This window comes from Furipterus horrens, unplaced genomic scaffold, assembly GCF_987537825.1.
Source record: "Furipterus horrens unplaced genomic scaffold, mFurHor1.1.pri manual_scaffold_2, whole genome shotgun sequence".
Taxonomy (NCBI): domain Eukaryota; kingdom Metazoa; phylum Chordata; class Mammalia; order Chiroptera; family Furipteridae; genus Furipterus; species Furipterus horrens.
In genome coordinates this window covers 46,606,386-46,630,877 of record NW_028327172.1, presented here as the reverse complement: position 1 = coordinate 46,630,877, position 24,492 = coordinate 46,606,386, and the positions used below count along the sequence as shown (strand labels likewise).

The 24,492-nt window shown below is 50.7% G+C and overlaps 1 protein-coding gene across 2 annotated transcripts in view; it reads left to right on the top strand.

Annotated features, from left to right (window-relative positions):
* The window catches only part of CHRDL2 (chordin like 2), a 32,801-nt gene extending 10,480 nt beyond the window's left edge, over positions 1 to 22,321 (top strand). The window contains exons 2-12 of one of the 2 annotated variants that reach the window (XM_090267766.1): positions 1,174 to 1,286; positions 4,861 to 4,954; positions 6,855 to 6,997; positions 9,663 to 9,756; positions 11,499 to 11,554; positions 13,356 to 13,524; positions 14,450 to 14,644; positions 16,853 to 17,026; positions 17,878 to 17,932; positions 21,391 to 21,483; positions 22,169 to 22,321. In XM_090267766.1, the coding sequence (XP_090123892.1) occupies positions 1,174 to 1,286; positions 4,861 to 4,954; positions 6,855 to 6,997; positions 9,663 to 9,756; positions 11,499 to 11,554; positions 13,356 to 13,524; positions 14,450 to 14,644; positions 16,853 to 17,026; positions 17,878 to 17,932; positions 21,391 to 21,483; positions 22,169 to 22,259 (1,277 nt within the window). In that variant the 3' untranslated portion in view covers positions 22,260 to 22,321. The remainder of the gene's footprint in view (positions 1 to 1,173; positions 1,287 to 4,860; positions 4,955 to 6,854; positions 6,998 to 9,662; positions 9,757 to 11,498; positions 11,555 to 13,355; positions 13,525 to 14,449; positions 14,645 to 16,852; positions 17,027 to 17,877; positions 17,933 to 21,390; positions 21,484 to 22,168) is intronic. The other variant, XM_090267767.1, reaches the window with a different exon arrangement.
* The last annotated feature ends 2,171 nt before the right edge of the window (positions 22,322 to 24,492 follow it).

Sequence of the window (24,492 nt, the reverse complement as noted above, 5' to 3'; positions counted from 1 at the left end):
CCATAAAAGAGCTCAGATTATTCTTTAGGTAATGTAGAGTTTTCCTATAGGAATGATAGCATCGCTTCTGGGTTGCAAAAATCAGCAGATACTGAAGTGGAAGAGGGTTGCCAGGGATAGGGAAAGAGGCAGAGGGGTGGAGCCAGGGCTGAGCCAGGAGCTACCAGCAGTGAGAGGATAAGAGGAGAGGGCTGGTGTGTCCTAAAAAGAGCCCAAAAGACTGTGTGAAGGGTTGGCTATGGGAGGTGAGAGGGGTAGAGGTTTCAAGAAAGAGAATGGCGGGAGAGCTATCACACGTCATGAAACAAACTATTTCACATATTTTTAGAAGCATTCACCTCCATATTGACAACTGATATGCAGATGACAAAAATAATTGATGTGCAATCAGACACACAAGAATCAATTGACTGTGCAATAATACCGATGACTATTTTTAAGGATATTACAGTCAGTTTTCTAACCTTTCAATAGGCAGCACTTTGTCTTCTGAAGTCAAGCACTCTCCATCATGGCTACCTGAGATCTAGGGACACAGTATGGTATGAAAGCAGGAAAGCTGCTGTGAGTGGCTTTATTCCAAACGTAGGTCAGAGAGAGAGAGAGAGAGAGAGAGAGAGAGAGAGAGAGAGAGAGAGAGAGAGAGAGAGAGAGAATAATGAAGGGGAGCAACGAAGGACAAGGGAGGGGAGGGTACAGAGTTGTAGTAAATAAAGCAAAATGAGAGAAAGGAGAAGGAATTAAGTGTGATTATGAGCACAGACTTAGGCTGTCATCTCTGCTTGGTGACTGACTTGCTGTGTGACCTTAGAGGTATAATTTATCCTCTCTGGCCCTCAGATTATTCATCTCATCATCACAACTAACATTTATACCACAATTTAAATCTGTGAAGCACTTTTACTGCCTCATCCCTTAACTTCCCTGTGAAAGAAGTGTTAAGGTTCAGAGAGGGGCAGTGACATGTCCAAAGTCACACAGTAAGTGAGCAGTCAAGCTGAGATTCAAACTCATATGTTCTGGCCCCCTGACTGGAAGAGCATGTCCAATGGATTCTCTTCTGCCTAAGTGGGCCAGATGATATCGTTCATAGAACCAGAAAGAAGGAGGAATAAGGCAGGGTCTTTGGGCTACAGCTTCCTGGGACTGACAGAGCACTGGTTGGTTTGCCAGGCCCAGACATGTTCTGCCTTTTCCACGGGAAGAGATACTCCCCTGGCGAGAGCTGGCACCCCTACTTGGAGCCACAGGGCCTGATGTACTGCCTTCGCTGCACTTGTTCTGAGGTATGTTCCTCTGGCCACCTGGCCATCTGCATCAGGTATGTCTGGGAGACATCCAGAGAAGCCACCCTGGAGGGAGGGAAGACACCTGACTATGGAGGTCAAGAGCACTCTGGAATCAGGCTCCCTAAGAACATGAGGCCATGCCACTTGACTACTGAGTACTCAATACCTGCTACCACTACCGTGCACATCTCAGAGACAAGTCACACAATGGGTCAGCTCTCAATCCAGCCTTCCTTCCACCTCTGCTGGTGCCAGCCTTCCTGCCTCCTGTGCAGCAGAAAAGAGCAGGCCTTCCACTCCTTCCTTTCCTCGTACTATTTCCTCCAGCCCTCTTGCCACGCTGCCTTAGGAGGCATTCCCCGATTCTACTGGTCCAAGGGTTGTTCTTCAAGGCTTTGGCCAAATGCCACCTCCACCAGTAGCCTTACTTGATCCCTCACCTGGAAGTATTTTCTTCTTCTGGGATTCCACATAAGTTTCTCCATCCCTTTCTCCCAATCACTGTTGCCAGGTATAATAGTTACCTGTGACTGTCAGTTACTGCTCCTCTTAATGGAGCCCCGGAGAGCAGGTTTTCCTGGGTGCGCTCTAATGTCCAGTTCAGTGCCCTGCAAACAAACTGGCGCAGAGACCATGTCTTTTTGTTCACCTCTTCTCCCTGCCACCCCACCTCCAACCCAGCACCCTCCACAGGGCCTTGTATAATCAACTGGGTAGAGTAAATGAGACCTCCATGTGGTCTCAGGCCAGGTATGAGGTTGGAAGGGGAGAGGGGGAGGGAATGATTTAGGAGGCTTGACACATCCTTGGTTTAGCTTCGCTGCCTGGTTGACATAACGTCCTCACCAATCTGTCTGGAAACTGGTGCTTGGGGGAAGGGTGTACCTAGCTCCCAGCTGCAGCTGGTACCTTAGGCCTTCTCTTTTCCTTCAAAAGCCAAGAGAGGAAGCAGAAGGCCAGCCTCCCTTGTTACAACAATCCTCAGCTCAGTTGGGGGAGCACAGAAGAGCTTCTGAAGGGACACTGGGAGGTAGACGGGGTGTGGGCTAACCCCTTTCCTGACTGATCCCTGGGGTCTCCCTCCTCCAGCGGCCTTTCCCTCTGACCCCCCACTACTTCCACCATGTTGGACCCAGGTAGAACTCTGGCACCAACAGGGCACAACCCCCCATGACTGACTACCTCTGGTTTTCCTTAGCACATCTGAGGCCAGTCAGCTTTTCAAAAGGAACTTAATGAAATACAGCCAAAGAACAGGAAGGAAACCAAAACTGAAAATTCCAGACATATTATGTGGTCCAGTTGACAAAGTCCAAGTTTTGTGATCCATGGAAGCTAATTCATTTCTCCCTCCCCAGAGTTTACATACACAATTTACTCAACCCACAGAGCAAAGTCGGTACCTAAAATATACCCTGAATCCCTTCACTTCTCTCATCATCACCACTCCCCCTAATCTAAGCCACCTTCACCCCTCACCTGGATGCTACACGAGCCTCCCATGGGCGTCTCTGTCCCCTCTCTAAATCCATCCTTCGCACAGGAGGTAAAAGGATCTTTGCTGAACATAAAACTGATCATGTCCTTCTGGAAGCCCCTGAGACCCTCCAATAGCTTTCAGTGCATCTGAAGTAAAATTCAGACTCCCTGCTGTGGCTCTGTGTGATCTGGCTTCCTTCCGCCTTTTGCTCCAGCCTCATTTCCTACCTGCACCAACACTTCCAACTCATTCCTACTTGTTGCTCCACCTGGAATGTTCTTCCCCCGGATCCTCTCACAAATGGTCCTTCTCATCTCACAGACTGCAGCGTAACTGTGACCTCCTTTCTCTGACAGCTGTTCCTAAAATAGTCTCACCTTCTTAACTCAATCTCATGACTCTGTGTGATGATGATCTTGTTCCTCCGTGTTTGTTTTTTATGGTCTGTCTCCCCCTGCAAGAAGGTAAGCTCCATGAGAGCAGAAACCTTGTCCGTCTCACCCACTGCTGTGTTGCTGGCACTCAGCGGGCTTGTAGTAACTATTGCATGAATGCATGAGTCCCCGCCCCGTCCACCAGAGACAGCTCAGCACCCTGGCAGGTGCACTGTCCTGGAGGTAACGCTTACCTGCTGTGCCATCTTAGGCAACTGAACCTCTCAGAGGCTCTTTGCTCATTTTGAGAGTGTGGGTAATAGTATCTACCTCTAGGGTTCTTGAGAGGATGAAGTGAGATAATACATTTCTGTATAGCATAAAGCCCCCACCTAGTAGCCACTCAAGACATGGTAGTTATGACTTTCCTGAGAGGCATTCTTGGGCTACAGGGCCCCCTCTTCTTTCACCCCCTAACCTGTCTCCACCTTCCTTCCTGCTGCATGTCGCCGATCATCTCCAGCCCTTGGCTCCTTCCAGGCCAGAATCAAGAGCTTCTACCTCTTTAGGCCATACAGTTCCTCACACACCACCCTTTCTCATCTGAGGGCTCGGTTCACCCTCTGGACATTTATCAAGCACCCGTGGGTGCCAGGCCTCTAGAAGGCCCCTTTCAGAGCTCAGACCAATGCTGTGGACTCTGTGAGGTCCCTTAGCCCAGATTAATCCTGGGGAAGCAGTGACTGCAGAGGGTCTGGGGCCTGGTGCAGGATTTTCCACCAGGTAAGAGACTGCCTCTTGGAGAAGTGCTGTCGGGGCACTGAGGTAGGCAAGGGTGCTGGAAACAAACTTGCCAACTTCAGAGTTTGAACAAAGCTGGCTTCACTCAACTAAGAGAGAGACTGTCTAGTCCTCCCCTTCTGGCTCTCATCCGTTCATTCCAACTGTAGCAGGTACTAGCTTGAAGCCAGGCCCCATGCTGATGAGTCAGGGATAAATAGAATGAGACTTGGTCCTGTTCTCGGAAATTGGTGGTGAATAGGTGACACAGATGTGCATGGTTCATTGTAACAACAGGGGAAAGTCCGGTGTGAGAAGCCTACGACTAGGAAAGAAGCCAAAAGGGGTGCTGGCTCCTCTCTCTCTAGCTCTCCTCTCTCTCCGTTAGGTTTCTGTGCTCCCTCCTCTCTCACGTGCTGTACTTGAAAAAGCACGAGAATGTCGGGCTCTTACTTCTCTGGTGCCAACTGCAAGGGCTCTGTGCATGGTCACCAGACCTCCCAGAGATTCAGGGGGTGGGTCACAGAGCCCTGAGTCTTCACCACGTCAGGTTTCTAGCCTTGTTCCCAACCCTATCACCTGTCCTCGTATGTCACATTCCTCTCTTAACCATGAAACTTAGGCTCAGGTCAAAGAACAAAGTCCTGGAGTTAAAATAACAGTCAAGGTCAATGCAGAAATAACTTGAGGCTTTAACTTGTCTGTCCCAAACACCATGAAAGGACACAAACCCATGCACAGGGTGCCCTCCTCTGTGGTCAGGGCACCACACAAGTGAGAGGGGGAAGGGGAGAGACCGGACATATGAGTTTATTGTTTTCATTCAATAACAGGCTTAAAATGAGCACAGTGTCTGTAGTTGTTTTGGGGTTCTCAGAGAGGACGGGCTCAGGCAATGGCTCTTTGGAACCAGAACCGACCCCTGTGTCCCCTTCAGAATGCCCATGTGAATTGTTACCACCTCCACTGCCCGCCTGTCCACTGCCCCCAGCCTGTGACGGAGCCACAGCAGTGCTGTCCCCGGTGTGTGGGTAAGTAGTCTGGTTGGTCCCCCTGCGCCTGCTGACCTTTCTCTCACTCCGGAGGCAGGCCTCTGGCAAGGGGAGGTCCCTGAAATGAGAGGGGCTACGTCTAGCCATCAGAGGTGTTGAGGAACAAAGGTGCTCAGGGAAAGAAACATCCCGGATACCCAAGGAGGGTTGGGGTAGCAGCAAACTTCTCATTCTTAAGTAGCTGTGCTTGGCAGGATTGGGGAGAAAATGTGGAGAGTGCTGAGGGGAATAGGGGCGTGCTTGGCCTATTGATGGCACACTTGGGCCCCAACGTCTCTCTGGCTGGCCAGAGCCAGAGGGAATGGACCTGCCTGGGTAAGTGGAGGTGAGTGAGCTGGGACTGGGAGGCCCTGCAGGGAGCCCCAGGATTACAGCCCTGGGGCTGGGAATGACCAAAGGAGTTGGAGTACATGTACTCTGGATTCCTCCCAGCACGAGGATCGGGGTCTTTGTGTGTCCTGATGCTAAATGTCTATGAACTCATGACTTAAAGATCCTAGGAGCCTCTATGACTGGGATTCTAGGAGGTAAAGGTAAGAGAGAGGAAAAGTCTTGTACGAAGAAACTGGCATAACCAAGTGGCCAATGAGAGGCAGCCAGCCCAGAGGCCAATGTCGAAGAGTGGGTGCGGGGAGATGTTGAGAGGAGGATCTGTCCTTAGAAGGCTCAAGAAGGTGATGAGGGGTGTTCCAGATTCTGGCCTCAGCCTCTAGGCTCTGGAACCAGGGCTCTCCCGGTGAGCTAGACACCTGTGTGGAATGGACATAGAGGGGTTCATTTCCCAAGGGGGCCTGCAGTGAGATCTGACCATGACTCTGCCTCGGGTCACAGAGATTCCTGGCTCACATTCTGTCAGGGCTCAGGGCTCTGAGCTTCATCCTGCCCAGTGAGGGGCATTATGCCCTTTCCCTATTGGAGGCTAACTCCAGGAGTCCTGACAGCTCCTTCCTGACTGTGCCTTGGCCCAGGCCACTTCTTCCTCACATGCTCCTCTCTCCCTCTCCTGCCCTGTTGCCTGCCTGGCTCTACATGTTATTCATGACTCAATTCAGACCATCATTCCCTGACCATACCCCTTCCCAGGTCCCAGCTGAGTTAGTGGCTCCTCCTTGGTTCCCTAGCCCTTACCATGTGACAGTGTCACTGCTGATGGCATGTCTTTCTACCAATTAGATTGTGAGTTTCTTGATGGGAGGGGCTGAGTCTTGTTCAGCACTCCATTCCTGATGCCTAGCACTGCACCTGGTATGGAGAAAGTGTTTAGTAAAGGTGTCTGAGAGGATGAGCAGGTTCTCTCAGGACAGGAGCCTTAGAGGCTTACCCCTCCACCTGGCAGGATGAGGGCTGGCTAATCACAGGTGATGGGGAGGGTGGCTCTGGTGGCCAGTGAATGACAGGAACTTACACCGAGCACAGGGACAGTCTAGATCATCCCAGCTGACTCCACTGGGATGTCAGTCTGCAAGGGACTTTATTCTGTTCACTACTGTGTCACCAGCACCTAGACCAGGTGCACCATAGACACTTACTGAATGTTGAATGAAGTAACACAGGTCCCCACTGAGTGGGGCTAAGTGGAGCTGGGACTTCTGACCTTGCCTCTGGCTCTGGTCAGGACCAGCTCAGACACCCGAGGGACGAAAGGCCATGGTGAGCAGCCATGGGAGAGAGTGACAAAGCCAGATGCAGGTGTCAGCAAGACCTCTTCTTGGTTAGCTGATATGGGGACTGTCTGGAAAGATTGAGGTCAGAACTCAATTTAAATGCCAAGATGGGATAAAATGCAAAATCTTCAGAAAATGGGCCCAGTTAATTCTGGCAAAGTTCTTAGATCCACATGAAACCTCATTTTCTTCTTCTTTCCCCTCCCCACCTGCAGAACCTCATACCCCCTCTGGGCTCCGGGCCCCTCCAAAGTCCTGCCAGCACAATGGGACCATGTACCAACATGGAGAGATGTTCAGTGCCCATGAGCTGTTCCCTTCCCGCCTGCCCAACCAGTGTGTCCTCTGCAGCTGTACCGTAAGAAACCCCTGCCTTCCCTCTAGCCCAGGCCAGTGGTCTGGGCTTGAAAGGCAAGGTGGTGTGAACTGGGAGGGAGGGAGATTGTCCCTGGTCAAAGCAAAGTGAGAGTGAATGGGCTCAGAAGCAAAGGAATACCAGGGGTTTGGAAGATCCTGCCCTTCTATGGGCTTCTGCACCCTCCTGAGCTGCCAGTTACAGCATCCGTCACCTTGCACTGACATTGGCCCATTTGTTTTTTTCCCAGTTGACTTTGCACTCCTAGAGGGGAGAGAACATACCCAATTCATTTCATTTCATTTCGTTTTTTTGTTTTTTTAAAAAAGATTTTATTTATTTATTTAGACAGAAGAGAAGGGAGGGAGAAAGAGAGGGAGAGAAACAACAATGTGTGGTTGCCTCTCACGCACCCTCAACTGGGGACCTGGCCCCCACAATCCAGGCATATGCCCTGACTGGGAATCGAACCGGCAACCCTTTGGTTCCCAGGCTGGTGCTCAATCCACTGAGCCATACCAGCCAGCGCCCAATTCATTTCTTTATCCTCCACTGCTCCTGGCCGAAGACCTGGCATACAGAGGATGTCTTTAATGATTGTTGAATGAACAAATGAATGATTGATCAGTTATCAGTCCTGGGGCACAGAGACAAGGCCAGACTGTAGCAAATGGAATTTAATCTGAAGCTGCCAAAACTCCCGATGCTGTGGTCAGAGTTAAGTCTAGGGACAGGCAGGGCTGACTCTGCTCTGTTAACAGCACACAGAGACTGAAGGCAAACAAGGCCCTCTCTGGAAAGCCTTCACCCTCCTCCATGTGAGGGTCCTAGGTGTGGCCCTGCTATAGGCTTACAGGGAGTTCAGCATTTTATTTTTACCCTTGGGCTTAGCTCCCCATCTGTGCATTGTCAGGAGGAACTCCTGCTCTCCAGATTGCCTCACTGCCTGATCGCCAACCTTCTCTGGGCCTCAGTTCCTTTGCATGCATAGGGAGTCTGACCAGGTAATCTCCAATGTCCTCTGTTTCCAATGATCAGATTTAACAGTGATGCCAGGAGAGGAGGCCTAGACTAGGTATTGGACTCTGGCTCTGTCGTGGTTCCCTGTGTGACCTTGAGGGAGTCACTTCTCTCAGGCCTGCCTCTCCATCTGTTCTGTAAGAGGATCCCATCAGTCTGAGGCTCTGGTCCTTAAAGTGTCTGTGCTGAGCAAATGATTGACAAATGAGAGTCACTATTTATAAGTCAACCGAGAGAGATTATTTTTACAGGGCCTTAATCTCTTGCAATAGTCTACTCCATTGTGCCTACTAGGTTCATAGATATGCTCATGTTGATATACAACCTCCCAGTGACCCTAAGAGAAGGATATCAGATGAAGAAATCGAATCTCAGAGCAGTTAAGCAACTTCTCTAAGGTCGCACAGCCAGTTAAATGGCAGAGCCAGAATTCAGACCCAGGGCCACATAACTCCAAAACCCATGGTCCTCTCCCTACATCATGCTGCTTCCTGTGAAGGGGCAAGAGATTAGGAGGCGGCTGTGGGAAGAGACAGAAATGATGGTGGTGGGGTTGGTAAAAGCATTTTTGTGATTTCTTGCCCCTTCTCACTGGGTGCTTGGGTCTCCCCTTCCTTCTTCTCATGCCTGTTTATATGGAGCTGACTTACTCCTGGCCTTGTCTGAGAAATCAGAATCCTTACTTTTTTTTTTTTTTTTAAGATTGTACTTATTTACTTTTAGAGAGAGGGGGAAGGAGGGAATAAAAGAGGGAGGGAAACACTGATGTGAGAGAGAAATAACAATTGGTTGCCTCTTACACACCCCCAACTGGGGAACTGGCCCACAGTCCAGGCATGTGCCCTGACTGGGTATTGAACCTGTGAACTTTCGGTTTGCAGGCTGGCACTCAATCCACTGAGCCACACCAGCCAGGGAGGAATCCTTATTTTTGAGAGTCATTGGAAAAGGAATAGGGAGAAACTTGAGGTAATATCACTTCCTCCCATTTTTTATATGCCTTACATTTTAAAAAGGGTTTTCACAACTATTCCCTCACTTGATCTTCACAGCCCAGATGGGTTTGCCCCTATTTTACAGAGGAAGAAACTGAGGCCCAGAGAAGAGAAGTGACTCACCAAAGGTCATCTGGCCTCCTGATTCCCAGAAGGCCCTTTCCCCTGCAGTGTTGCCTCTTCAGGCTAGGGCCTGAAGTTGCAGACCTAGGGTTTTCAGTGAGAGCAAGATGAGCCCAGGGTATCCCCTACCCAAGTTCCTCCCTTTAGGCCAGGGAGGACATTGATTTCAATAAGAAAAGCCTGAGGACTGGGCTCTAGTCCATTCTGCCCAGCTGCGTCTCTGACTTCAGGCAGTGTAAACCACTCTGCAAGCTCTCCCCTTCTGTAGGATGGAAGGTCCCACCTCACCGAGTGGTGGTGAGAGCCTAGGGAGACAGGGTGCAACAACACTTTTGAAGCTGAGGGATGAATGCTATGTCAGGGCCTGGAGTGGGAGTGGGGAGGGTACAGAGGACCCCTCTCCTGAACTGGGTGGGCCTTGCCCAGGTCGCTCTGCTGCTCCTGCCTTCCCCAGGACGGAGGCTCTCCCAGCCCCAAGACTGAGCCTCATCGAAGTTCTTCTCCCAGCGCCTGTTTGCTCTCTCCATCAGGAGGGCCAGATCTACTGCGGCCTCATGACCTGCCCGGAACCAGGCTGCCCTGCACCCCTCCCACTGCCCAGCTCCTGCTGCCAGGCCTGCAAAAGTGAGTCTGTCCCTAGACCAGGCAGTGCCCACCAATCCCACCCCCGAGACCCAGCCATGGACCTTTGGAGCAGGGGGATCCTTGGGGGACACTTAGCATGTAGCAGACCACTCCTTCCTCAAGGGTGTGGCTTAGTCCAGGCCTCTCAGAAAGTGGAGCCTGTGGCAGAGGCTGATGTGCATTTTTTTATTGCAATCCCAGGGAGTAAGAAGGAGGGGAAGGGAGAGTAAGGAAGGGAAGGAGGAAGAAACAACGAAGATGCATGGGGGAGCTGCCTCTGCTTGATATAAGGTGTGACCTATTGCTTTCAGGCATCCTCTGCTTCTCAGAAAAGTTGGGTTGATAGAGGAGGAGGAAGAGTTTGTCCCCCAGCCACTAACTTATATTGGTCCAAGATTCACCGCATGGTGAAGTCCCTCATCTCCCCTCTTATGAGTGCACATGTGGGTGCTAGGCTGCCCTGGGAGCAGGAGGCATGAATGGGTTGGGGGCAGGAGACACAGGCAGGAGGCGTGGACATGAGAGTAGGTGCTGGCGGATGGAGGCTGAGGTAAGTCGGCTGCAGCCCTTGGCGGGGGGGGGGGGGGGCAGGGGGGCTGGTGGAGTGCTGCTGAAGTCCCTGCAATCGATTGAGGCTGAGAGGATCAGAAGGGGCACAGGTAAGGGATATGTGCAGGTAGGGACGACATCTTCTGTCATCCTTATGGCAGAACTGGTGACAGGTCTGGGCTCGCCAGGGCTCAGAGCACACATGTCAAACAAAATCCAGAGAGAATCTGTGCAGAGAACAGAGACAGGCTAACACATCAGCTAGTGAAGGACAGCTGGCTAAGCAGAACAAAGTACATAGATGGCTGGACTGTGCGCAGTAGGCTGGGGGCAGTCTAAGAAAACACCTCGGAGAAGGCGGGACTCGGGGAGGGAGTAAACCACAGAGTAATGTGTCCCTGGATGCTAGTGCTGTGGAAGGGCACCAGGCCAGGAGCCAGATGACTCCAGTGTAGTCTTGGTTCTTCCAGTGGTTTCCTGCAGGTCTCTTCCCCTCTCTGGGCCTCAGCTGTGCCATGCATGCCCTGAGCGGTTGACCTCAGTGGTTTCTAATGGACAGTCTAATTCCAGTGTTCTTGGTCTTTGAACCTAGAATCCTTGTAGGGCGCCAGACTGTGTGTGATCCAGGGACTCGGAAGAGAGAGGCCCACTTGGGCTTGAGGAAGTCCCAGGGCTCCAGAGGGCCTTGTGTGCTGGTGCCCTAGGAAGTAGGGGGTGGCAAAGTCCTAGGGTGTCCCAGTTGGAGGGGCAGAGGGGCTAGAGGGAGCTGCCCAGGAGTGCAATGTGTAGACCAAGGCCTGGCGACTTCAAGTGTGGCCAGGCAGAGTGGCTTTGCAGGGAACTGCAACTAAGTGGGCTGCAGGGATGGGATTCTGGGTCATCCGTGATGGGCACTGAACAAGATGCTCTGGCCCCGCCAAGAAGTTCAGTCCTAATGGTGACCAGGAGGTCAGTGTGTGGAAACTGAGGCAGCAACCCAGATGTAGGGACTTTGTCAACCCAAGGGCGAGGAGAGGCTATAATGAGAAGTGGGAATAAGTCCCCCCTGGGACAAAGGGACCTGCTGGTGCTTGGAGGCTGCAGAGGTAGCACTTGGCCTTAGAGGGGCAGAGTCTAGAAGTGAAGGCCTGAAAGGCTCCAGCCAGCAGGGCTGAGGAGGCAGAGGCTGACCTGACTTCCCTTTGCATTTCCAGATGGGTCAAGTGAGAAATCAGCTGAAGAGAACACCACACAGTCACACCGAGGGGTGGTGAGTGCACAGCTTTACTGACTGGGTGGGGAGAGGAGGGGAGGTGGACTGGTATCCAGGGCCTAAGTCTCCATGACTCCGGAGCAAGCAATAGTAGTCATTGTCTTCATTTCTCATGTGTCCCCTGGGTCAGGTCCATTTGCCCCACCAGGCCCAGGCCCTGTCCCTAGCCTTGCATCATGGCTCCTGTCATGACTGATGGGCCAGGAGGAGCAGAGGAAAAAGCACCAAACGAACAGGAGCAGGCCCCAAACTTACTGATTTTCCTCCTGGGAAACGCGTTGACACTGTTCCATCCACAGCCTATGTCTGTCCTTGTTCAGGCCACCTCTGAGCAGCACGATCCCCTGAAGGGAGTGGCCTCTGACTTGGGTCAGGCTTTCCCACCCAGCTCCAGAGGTGCTGGTTCTTTGTGTGGGGGCTACCTCTCTGTCCCCGACCCCCATCTTGGCCCCTTTCCATCTTAGTCTAGAGTTACCCAAAACCGAACTGCCCAGCTCTCTCTGGTTGGAGAGGAAAGAGGTGGGAGAATGGGCTCACACTCCGACTCAAGTCCCCACCCACCATCTGTGCTGTCTGCAATGTGAACAACTCCACCTGCTCTTTCAACCTGGGTCACTTGGACCCTGGCTGGCTGGAGGCTGGGCTCGCCTTCCTTAGGACTCCCCCGAGGTCTGAACCAATGAGCTCTCCCTTCTTCTCTACCAGCTTATCCCCTTCCCAGCTGGGCATTTCTCAGATGGGGGTCTCTGTGCCACAGGACCTGAGCCAGGTAGTTCCCTTTCCTCCCCATACCCTCCCCAGGAGGCAGTGTGCTAAGTGAAACCCACCGGGCTTTGTTCCAGGCCCTAAGCAGCTATTTACTGGATGATGTGGGCAAGTCACATTTGGGGGTTGGGCTCTTCAATTCCTTCTTGCCTTTGTTCCACTTGATGAGCATTTCCTAGGGGCCTTCTGAGGGCCTGGGACACAAGTTTCTGCTTTGGGAGCTCTTGTGGGCTCCGTCCAGCCATTAAAGGACTAACTGAGACTGTATGGGACAGGAAGGTGCTGTAGAAGAAGGAGTGTGAGTGATTTGGGGTCAGTGAGGTGGGTTAAAGTTCAGCCCCTTGCTCCCAGACCACTTGTTCCTCTCCTATGGCCTAGAGCTGCCAGTCCCCAAACTATGAGCTGCAAAGCCACCAGCCCGTTACACTGCCCTCAGCACACACTATTTGCTAGCACTGCCAGAACCCCCAACCAATCTTGGGGGGCAGGCTCTTGGGATCTTGGATTCTAGGGGCTCAGGAAAGGAGGCCTGAGCTCTGGAGACCCTCTGCCTCTGGATGGGGCCTGCTGCTTATCTTTTTGTCCCATGGGATTCTGGTGGGATCTTCAGAGGCCTGTCTCCTTGTTCCATCCCTTAAATCTTCTCAGACAAAGAAGAATGTCCTGACCCTCTTCCTCACTCCAGGCTCACATTCTATTTCTCAAATATTAAGTTCTGCAGATCTCTAAGCACTTAGGTCACCCAGATAAAGCCCTCAGTGCCTTCTGCTCACCCAGCCCCAAGGCACTGACTCTGAGAAGCCTCAAAAGGGCTTGCTGGAGGCTGGAGTTCCAAAGAACTGCTCTCCGAGTTTTCAAAGATCGACCAACCGTGTGAGAACAGCTTAGACCCCATCCAGGTCTTCCTTCTGTCCCCAGCCTGTGGGAAGTCATGCTGGTGTCCACCCTCAGGCCTCTCAGTGCAGCCTCTGTCTTGCCACTCCTCCCCTGGCAGTGGCCCACCAGTGATCTTCAATCTTCTTGCCATTTGCAGAGACATTCCCAGGATCCGTGTTCAGGGGACAGTGGGAGGAAGAGAGGCCTGGGCACCCCAGCACCTACTGGGCTCAGCTCCCCTCTGAGCTTCATCCCTCGCCACTTCCGACCGAAGGGGGCGGGCAGCACAACAATCCAGATCGTCCTGAAGGAGAAGCATAAGAAAGGTGAGGACTGAAACCTCCTTCAGCTCCTGAGGTGGGGAAGGGGGTCCCCGACTGCTCCTAATTCCCATGCCTGTATCCCTGACTCAGTGATCTCCAATCTCAATTTGGCCATGAGCTTATAGTCTCATGGAGCATCAAAATGGAAGGTGCCCCTAAAGGACGTAAGGTCTAATCCCTACTTTGACAGATAAGGACACTGAGGCTTGGATACTGAGTGAGAGACAGAGCAAGTCCTGGAACTGGGACTGTGGGCAGTAGAACAATGAGCACCTGCCATGTCTTTGCTGGGAATTGAGGAGCACAGAACAGAATGATGAAAAATGGTCCCTATCCTTGAGGGGCTCCAGACATGGAAACAAATCACTACAACTGAAGGAAGTGCTGGGGGCAAGTCTATGACAAAGGAAGGAGAAGGAAAGCTGAGCTGCCAGAGGACCATCAGGATGGAGGGGGAAGGAGGCCACATGGGCAGCCATGGCAGCGGGGGGAGGGCGCCCCAGCTGGTGGAGCGGTATGGCTACAGAGGCACCTGTCCTAGTCCTTCTTTGTACAGATGGGACACTAGGACAGAGAAATGGGAAGGGGCCTGCCAGAGCTTGCACAGCCAGGTGTGACAGAACCTGATGTCAGATCTCCCACTGTGGGGCCACCCCTTCCTCGTCCCATCATAGGAACCATGAGGACAGGAGGAGGACTGCCCATCTTCAGCAAGTCCTTCCTGGGCATGTCTAAGCCCAGGGTGCTGAGATGGGAGGGTGTCAGGGACATGGAGCCAGTTTTATACCCTGGCCTCTACTTTCAGGCAGTATGGCTTGGCCAGACTAGTGGAGCAGGGACTCCCCGGGGCCCCACTCCCACCTGTTACTTGCCTCTGGTCAGAGTACAAGGCACTGATCCTCCTCCCTTTCTGCCCTCCTTGGCTCAGCCTGTGTGCATGGCGGGAAGACATATTCCCATGGGGAGGTGTGGCACCCAGCCTTTCGCTCCTTTGGACCACTGCCCTGCATCCTGTGCACCTGTCAGGACGGCCGCCAGGACTGCCAGCGGGTAACCTGCCCCACTGAGTACCCCTGCCATCACCCTGAGAAAGTGGCCGGAAAGTGCTGCAAGATTTGCCCAGGTACAAAGAGAGGCTGAGGGCAGGGAGGTGCTAGCCAGAGTGAGCGCTGGGATTCTCTCAAGGCACACACACGTGGAACATCTCTGACATGGATGGGGAGCTGTCTCAAAGCCACAGAATGCAGGGTTTTTAGATGTACAGAATGTTAGAAGCACAGCCATGGAAAATGCCAGGCTTCTAATATATTGCTGTGGAACCATTTAGTGTTACAGAGACAGGTTCAGAGGCTCTCAGACATATATATATATATATGTATATATATATATACTGAGAATCAAATAGTGTTCTGGATTCTATGAAGTCTTAGGATATCTGGACTTTTAAGAGAAATAGCCAATGTTTATTGAGCCATGTGCCAGGTAGGTATTTTGCATGCATGAGTTCACATAATACTCTCCACAGTGGACAAGGCAGGTGTCTACCTCCCTTCTAAGAAACAAGAAGATAAATACCTTGTTTCAGGTCACACAACTAACTGTAAGTGACAGAGCTGGGATTTGAACCATTGTCTTCTGACTCCAAAGACCATACTTTTGCCCTCTGTTGTCTTCTTTCAACCCTCATCTACATATGGGAAAACTGAGACCCAGAGAAGAGAAGGAACTTTCCTAAGTCATGCAGCAAAGTACTAGTAGAGCTGGAACTGGAACTCAAACTCAGGCTTCCAGACTTGATGGCTGAGTTCTTTCGACAATGTCATGTGACCCTAGGGCTAGCAAGTGTGCCAAAGGGAACGTCTGAGCATCTCAGTGAGAAGCACAGCCTGTGAGTGTCAATAGTAGCAGATGTGAGGGGCAGGCCTATTCCCTGCAGCCTAGAAAGAGGGTAGGTGGGGTTGAAGGTGCAAGGTGAGGTTGTGCCCTGGCCATATCTCATTTGAGGGCTGGGTTGGGAAAGACGAAAGGAGAGGAATGGGAAGAAAAAGACAAGGAAACGTGCACTGAGAACCTACTGGTGCCAGGTGATTTCACATAATTCATTTCATTCTCACAACTCACTTATTTAACAAATGGCATGACTGAGTGGCTGCAATTACCCGAAGCCTCCACCTGCCCCAGCGTTTAATGTCAGGAAATCTGAGTTTGCATTCACTTGCTTACTGACTTCCTTACTTATCCGACTTACTGTTGTGAGCTTAGACAAGTTACTTGACCTTTCTGAGCTTCAGACACAGAGTTAATGAAAATGCTTTATGAATTTATATCAAAATCCAAACATAAGAAATAATTATTGTTTGTCAGAGTAATATGCTTTGGGGACAGGGTCGGGGGGGAGCATGACAGGATTGTGCCTGGAACACAGAGGGGTGGGTGGGGAGGCTCAGCGTGAATTGGCTCACTCCTGGGCTGCTTCACAAACATACCTGGTCTTGCGCTCCGGCACCAGCACCCAGTCCATTTCCTCTGAAAAGTATTGAGATTGCGACAGCTCTTAGCTGGACATCTCTAAGGCTTTATAACTAGTAAGCACCTAGAAGGGGGTGTATGTGTAGGGCTTAGTCCCTCAGTCCCTGAAAAGTAGTCAGGGAATGTTGGTACATGGGAAGCTCTGGAGAGTGTTCTTGGAATTCCAGCCTGTCAAAGCTTTAAGACTGTATCCATCTGGCACCAAAACCATTACCACCAACCCCACCATCTCCATCCTCACCCCACCACCACCACTACAGTCACCATCATCGTCCCTCCACCACAGCCACCATTATCGTTACTGCCATCATCACCTCAAACCCTCTCAAACCGCTCATTGTGTGATTTTCACTGAGAGCCCCTGCTTGGTGTGAGTGACTCAAAAGACTTGGAGATTGTGGTTCCTGCCCTTCACCTTGTGGGTCTCTTTTAAAGAGAAAACATACCCAAGTGGAACAATGACAAGGCAATGCAAGGCAGTGTGGGATTAAGGGCATGAGTGGGAGTCATAAGCAAGAAGGGTTTTTAAAGCTAAGTGGGAGGAAACAGTGGGCTGCCTGGAGGAGGTGGAAGATGAGCTGGGCCCTGAAGGGTGGGAAGTTTTCTGATATGCTGATCGATGTGGGTGAATGAGGGAGATGCTCCCTCTCTCTTCCCCAGAGACCTCCTTCTCTTCCCAGGGCACCAGAAATTTCCCCAAGGATCATAGAGACCCTGAGGGGGATGTCAGACCAGTGGCCCCTCTTTTTGAGCCCACAGGGGTGGGGAGACAGAGCATTCACCAGCTCCTTGTCTCTCCCAGAGGACAAGGCAGACCCTGGCCACAGTGAGATAAGTGCCACCCGGTGTCCGAAGGCGCCAGGCCGGGTCCTTGTGCACATGTCAGTATCCCCACGTCCAGACAACCTACGTCGCTTTGTCCTTGAGCGTGAGGCCTCTGAGCAGGTGGACATCTACCTCTGGAAGCTGATAAAAGGTGAGCACTGGCATACTCCCAGCTAGGCATACCCCCTTCCTGAGCTCCAGGCCCCGCAAGGGCCTTACGGGCATGTTTTGTTGATCAAGTGCCTTTGGGCTAGCTGCCCTTGCAGAGAGCCCTGATTCCAAGATAGAGGAAGACACCGATTCTGATTCTCTGACAGTTCTGATAAGCTCACCATATCTGAGATGCCAGGGCTTCAAAGGGCTCCCTCTCCTGGGCGGAAGGGGTTGTTGCACCTTGCAAGGAGTCGGGACAGAGTGGTGCCCGCCTACCCTGATGAAATAAAGAGGTGTCTGTTGGTGGATCTCCAGCATTGTGTGAGGGGAGATCTTTTCAAGCGGGAGGGTCCTCACAGCGCCCTCAAAGCAGAAGGGCCTGGCAGCTAGTTTCATTTAGCCTTTTCTCTATGGTAGATTCTATCTCCCCAGGTAAGTTAAAATCAGAATATAGTTCTCATTCTGTGAGAAATGTACCCTATTCAACAGGCTACTTATGCCACCAAATGAAGGTCAAGAAGCGTTTTTATTGATAAGGAAATTGCTGAGAGTTCTGTTTCTGGCTCTTTTGAGAAATATAAATCCCCTTGGTAAAGTAAAACCAACTAAACCCTTTTACTGTAAATTAGTTCTAAGGTCACTTTTCTCTCCTGATGAGTTTGGCTGGGGGTGGGGGATGGTGAAAGAGGGGACAATAAGGAGGGGACAGTAAAGGGATAATAAGAATGATGACAATGATAATAACCAATGTGTGAAGTACTTTAGAATTTACAAAGTGCTTTCACGTTCGTTACCTCATTTGATACTCAGCGATCCTGAGAGTTAGATATTATTATCCCCATTTTACAGATGAGGAAACTGAGGCTCAGAGAGGTGAAGTACCTGGCTCAAGGCCACACAGCCAGTAAGTGGAGGAACTAGAGCCCATGTCTTGTGACGTCAGATGCGGCTCTTTCCCTGCTCTACTCTGCCCCCTGTCGTAGGCGGAATGGATGAAGAAAGCGGAGCTGTGGAGCTTGGAGAAGAGAAGACTCAGGGGGACAGGACCACTGGCTTCCTGGCTCTGAAGGACTGCCCCAGGCAGAGGGAGCAAGCTGTGTTCTGACTGACCGCAAGGGTCAACAAGCAGGGGCTTTAGAATCAGACCTGGGTGTAAATCCCAGCCCTGCCATTTCTTAGCTGTGTGGCCTTGGGTGATCACTTGACTTCTCTGGGCCTCAGCTTTTTCTTCTGTTAATTGAGGGTGAGGGTTTTTGGAGGATTAAATGATATAACATAGGTACAACCCCTGACCTATAGTAGGTGTCAACAATGTCACTATCCTTCTCATCGCACCTCATTAACTCATTTAGAAATGCAGTGATACAGGTTTCAGCCAATGAGAGGAAGCACTTTCTCATACTTAGAGCCTTCCTGCAATGAAGAGAGGGAGCAGGCTCCATTCACAGGAGTGTGCAGACAAGGGCTGGGTGGCAGTTCTCCCAGAAGCTGGGGAGTAACCCTTATAATCCTTTTGTACGTTGAGATTCCATCAGTCCCTGGACAGGTGCTGGCAGCACATTTACTCTGGGACTCACCGCACCCCCACCAGGTGCTGAGATCACAGAGAAATGTCCTGCAGTGACCTGGGTGCAGCAAGAGCTCACTTCATGGCAGATGGGCCTGGGGCTGGGCAGGATTTAGAAAGGCACGAGGGGCACACTGCAGCTATTGTGGCAGCAACAGCCTCCAACACTGGCTCTAGAGCCCATGCGTACATGCCCTGTGCCCTGTGATTGGTGTGTCGCAGGCATTAGGTATGATGTGCTTCATTTAAACCACATAAGAACCTTGGGGGTGGGTATCAATGCCCCATTTAGCAGATAAGAAAATTGAGTCTGAGAGGTGAAATGACTCACTCAAAGTCACACAGTTTAAGCAATAAAGGCTCCAACCCAGTTCTGACTGTCCCCAGTGCCGCCCCCACCATGGCACCTGAGGAAGGTCAGGGTGTGCCCAGACGGTGTGACAGCCAGTCTCATTACCCTAGGCCTGGAAGAAAAGACACAAAGCGGAGTGGTGTGAGGGCTTTCCAGCTTCACAATGCCAGGCCCTACCATTCTGTCCAAATCTCACCTCCCTGGGGTGACCTAAATGCCCTGTCCACTTCCCGTTGCCTCCCTGCCCCTGACCATGGGAGTCAAACACTTCCACAGTGGGACTGTCGGTGAGAAATCTGCACTGTTCTCTCACACAGAAGAGTGGAAGCTGCAGGCCTTGGAGGCGGGAGAGGGAGAGGGAGAGAGAGAGGGAGAGGAGAATTGGCCTGGAGACAAAGTGAACAGGTGGATGTTGAAACCTGGGCTAAGTGAGGCCACACCACAGTGGCAGGGGGCAAGAGAGGGGACTCCCAGACTCCAGAAGCTGAACAGAGTTGGCTTAAAGTTGAGGGCCTTTTAGATTCTGGCCATCCAGAGTAAAAGGGGCCTAGGGGTCTCCATTTCTACCCCCACCTAGGAAGGAGGTCCCCCTGTGGCCTCACTGATGTCTCTAGTGCCCATACGCCCGCCTACCTCCGGTCAGGTGATTGACTTCCAACACTGGATGGCTCTGCCCAGGGACAGTTCATCTTTATGCTGAGCTGAGTGAGCCTATCCTATTTCCTGGGACTCACCTACCAGTGCCACCTCTGCCCTGAGGGTCCACAGAGTCCCACTGCCCTCAGACCTGGCATGCCCTTCACAGAGCAAGAGGTACAACTATGACCCTCCTTTTAGCTCTTGATTCCAGGCCTGAGAGCCAGTCCTTCCAGCCATGCTTTACAGGCTAGAGTGTGGGGACCCACCTGCATCCCTGCTACCTCCTCTTCAATTTGTGTTTTGGGGTATGTGCGGTGGCAGGCTTGCAGCAGAAGGACCCATCCCCAGCTCATGCTCATGATACCGCCTGGGCCTTTGGAGTGAATCTCTCCCACATCCTGGGCCTTGGCATCTAGGCTGGGGGGCCCAGAAACATACCTGACCTCCTGGATCTTCATTTCAGAATCTGTGCTGTCCATTGCCCTTGGTGGGATCCCACTTAGATTCCCATAAGCAAGGCCAGTTCTTGGTTTCCTTGAGCGCAGTGCTGGCCTAGCAGAGCCCTTGCTGTCACATCTGTTCTTTCTGGCCACAGCCCCTTGTGGTAACAGCTGGTGCCACCTCACAGCCCATGTGTGCAAGGCTTCAGCACCCTGTGTGGTGCCAGCGGCCAGCTCCCCATGGAATGCAAACATCAGGAGATCCAGATAGATACCTCATTCCCCCTCAGGGCCCGGCCTACATTGGGTACACATGTATTTGCTTATCCATCCAGGGACTCGTTCACTCACTCATTCATTCATTCTACATGCCTGATATGGGCCAGGCTCAGGGGACCCAGGAGTTCCCAGTCTGGTAGCGGAGACAAGAATAGACATAATGATAGCACATTAGAAATAGATACAATCACCAACAGAAGCCAAGAACTGTGGGTAGTTATAACGTCCTCTTTGGATCCCAAGGAGAAAGGAAGTTATAACTAGCAGGTGGGGGTGGGGAGAGCAAAGGAAGACTTCCCAGCTAAGGCTTGAAAAATGAGTAAGAGCTCACCTCGTGGCAATAGGAGGAGTTCCAAAAGATGGGGTGGCATATGTAAAGGCTTGGTCCCTCAGGGTTCTTCAAGTAGTTGGCTAGGGCTAGAGCACAGGCCAGGCCACTCAGGGGGTCGGTGAACTGCGCTGAAAGGGGGCTACAACTCTGACGCATGTTAGTGTTTTGGTGTCTGAATAAGCACACCTATTGATTTTTATCATTCATTCTATGCTCAGAAAAAAGCTTGACTAGTCCATACATGCCTGGCAGCTTTCCTTCCTTCCTTCTTTCCTTCCTCCTTCCCTCCCTCCTTCCTCTCTCCCTGCCTCCCACCTCCCTCCCTCCCTCCTTCCTCCCTGCTTCAACCCTCCCTTCTATATTGTAGACAGGAGAGTGGTGTGAGAGCAGGATGGTGATGGTGACAGGAGCAGGACCAGAAGAGGTGACAGGAGGTCCAGGAAGGGGAATGACAGGGAAACGTGTATATTTTTGAGTGACAGCAGTTAAGGTCATAGGTTGGAGGGGCATTAAAAAGTGGTCAGAGTGCAGTGACTCAGGCAAGACACAATGGGGCCAGAATGGGGAGAATGGCAGCAGGGACAGGAGAACAGATTCCAAATATATATTTAGGAAATCTAGTCCACAGGATTTGGTGTCTGATCAGAATAGGGTAGGGGAGGGATGTGACAGGGGCTATTCCAAGTCTAAGTCACCCCATTTCTCTGATCCATGGCCCTCCCTTTTCTGCTCATACTTTTGTCTCTGCCCTCAGGAATCTTCCACTTGATTCAGATCAAGAAAGTCAGGAAGCAAGACTTCCAGAGAGAGGCACAGAACTTCCGGCTGCTCACCGGCACCCACGAAGGTGGGATGTGGGGCTGAGATGGGGACCTGGGAAGAGAGCCTGGTGAGAGGCCAGAGCCTCTCGGGGAGTTTTAGGCTGCTGGTGCTTGGGGGTGGGGTGGGGGTGGCTGTGAGCCACAGACGTCAGTTCCCGGCACAGGAATCCAGTGGGCGTCTGCGCCAGAGATTTCTCAACTCCGGTGCTGAGGAGCAGGAGGATAAGGCAGAGCCTGCTGGATTTCATCTTGGGAGGGGGGACTCAGGGCTGTAGAGGAGGGAGATCTGAGCCCCAAACTCTTGTGCTGCCTCTTCCCTCTACTGCAACATTTCCCCTTGGAATTCTCTTAACGACTTCCTTCTGATGCCTTTAATTTGCTCTACACTACACCGAGGAAGATTGGACCCAGGTGGGGGAGAAGTCACAGTCGGGAGTGTCACCAGCAGGTGTCAGGAAACCAGCCCGGCCCCCAATTGTTGGTTGGTTGAGGGTGGGGTCAGGTGCCAGGACTGATCCAGATGTGAGGGTATGATGAGGACACCTGCCTCCTTTCTCTCTCTGGGCTCCAAACCCAGGTCCACGCAGTCCTTGCCCTGTTTTTCCTACGCCAGCCACACTGCCTCTGTTGTACAAACATGTACACACACACAACACACGCCCCTGCACATACACACCTACACCCACAACTCTTCTGCTTTCTTTCATGCAGGTCACTGGAGCATCTTTCTAGCCCAGACCCCGGAGTTGAAGGTCATGGCCAGTCCGGACAAAGGGACCAAGACTTTATAACAAAGACCTAAACCATTGCAGATATGAGCTTTATCATTTTTGTTGTTATATATTAATAAATAAGTTGCATTACCTCTCATCCTGCCTGCTGAGTTCATATCCAGTCTCCTCATGTTCTCATAATGACTGCAAGGCAGGCCTGGTTATCCTCGTGTTATAGGGCTGGAAACTGAGATGCAGAAGGGGCAGACTGGCCACGGTCCTCAAGGTGAATTCTTACGGGAGCCAGGGCTAGTTCCCCCAGCCTTGCCATCCAGGCCCTCATCTGCCACTGTGGCCTCTCTCCTGTCTGTACTGCCTCTGTCCACAGCCCCCAGGTAGGGCACCTCCTTTTATGGGCAGCCCCCTCCCATTGAGCCTAAGAAGAAGGACTGACTCTAGTTAGCCAGCGGAGGGGGTGAATGGAGCCTCAAAGCACTTTCCCAGCAAATATTCCAGGGAGTCTTACCATTGTCAGCCGCACCTTACAATGAGGAAGCTGAGTTTAGGGAGGAGCAGTAATTTGTCTGAATTCACCGAGCAGGCTAGTGGCACGTTTAGAAGTGGACGCCAGGTCTCTTGCTCCAGGCTAGTACTCCTCCCCCATTCTGCCGTGACCAATGTTCCAAGCCTCGAGAGTCTCATCTCAGAAGATTTCTAAGACTTGGCAGTCAGATTGCCAGCCCTGGCACCGTGGGCTGGAAAGAAGGCCTAACAGTTACAGTTAAAGACAACATCAATAATTTATCCAATGTACAATTCCTTGCAATGTCAAAGACATTTTAATGCCCCTATTCCATTTATAGTGAACAGTGTATGAATTACACCATTTTATTGTATTTTTAAGAATTAATTAATTAATTTTTATTTCGTATTCCACCCCCTCTCCTTTGGCAACCATCACGCTGTTCTCCATATCTGTGGGTCTGTTTCTGTTTTGTTTTGTTTATTCATTTGTTTTGTTTTTTTACATTCCACACATAAGTGAAATCATATGGTATTGTGTTTTCTCTGACTTACTTCATTTGGCATAATACCCTCTAGGTCCATCCATGTTGTCACAAATGGCAAAATTTCATTTTTTTGTTTGTTTGTTTGTTTTGCTGAATAATAGCCATTGCATATACATACTACATCTTCTTTATTCATTTATCTATTGATGGACATTTAGTTTGCTTCCATATCTTGGCTATTACTAGCAAAACTAAATGAACAAAAGGGTGCATATATCTTTTCAAATTAGTATTTTTGTTTTCTTTGGATAAATACCCAGAAGTGAAATTGTTGGGTTATATGGCAGCTCTGTTTTTAATTTTTTGAGGAATACCGATACTGTTTTCCATAGTGGCTGCACTAATTTACAAGCCCACCAACAGTATATGAGTGTTCTCTTTTCTCTAAATCCGTGCCAACACTTATTTGTTGACTTACTGATGATAGCCATTCTGACAGGTGTGAGAGTATATCTCACGTGGTTTGAATTTGCATTTCCCTGATGATTAGTGATTTTGAGCATCTTTTCATTTATCTGTTGGCCATCTGTACGTCCTCTTTGGAAAAGTGTCTATTCAGGTCCTCTACCCATTTTTAAATTAAATCGTTTGGGGGTTTTTGGGTGTTAAGTTGTATGAGTTTCTTGTATATTTTGGGTATTAACCCCTTAGCAGATGTATTATTTGCAAATATCTTCTATTCAGTAGGCTGTCTTTTCATTTTGTTGATGGTTTCCTTTGCTGTGCAGAAACATTCTAGTTTGATATAGTCCCATTTGTTTTTTTTTTTCTGCTTCCCTTGCCCAGGAAGACATACCCAGAAACATATTTCTAAGAGCAATGTCAAAGAGTTTACTGCCCTGGCCAGTGTGACTCAGTTGGTTGGAGCATCATCCTGTACACCAAAGGTTGCAGGTTCAATCCCAGGTCAGGGCACATACCTAGGCTGCAGATTTGACCCCCAGTCAGGGTGAGTATAGGAGGCAACCAATTAATGTTTCTCTCTCACAAAAACATATTTTTTAGAAAGAGTTTACTGCTTATGTTTTCTTATGGGAGACTTATGATTTTAGTTCTTACATTTAAGTCTTTAATTCACTTTAAGCTTATTTTTGTATTTGGTGTAAGAAATTGGGCAAATTTAGCATTTTTGCTTGTATCCAGTTTTCCCAATATCACTTATTTAGGAAACTGCATTTACTCCATTGTATATCCTTGTCTACTTTGTCATAGATTAATTAACCACATAGCAAGGATTTATTTCTGCACACTC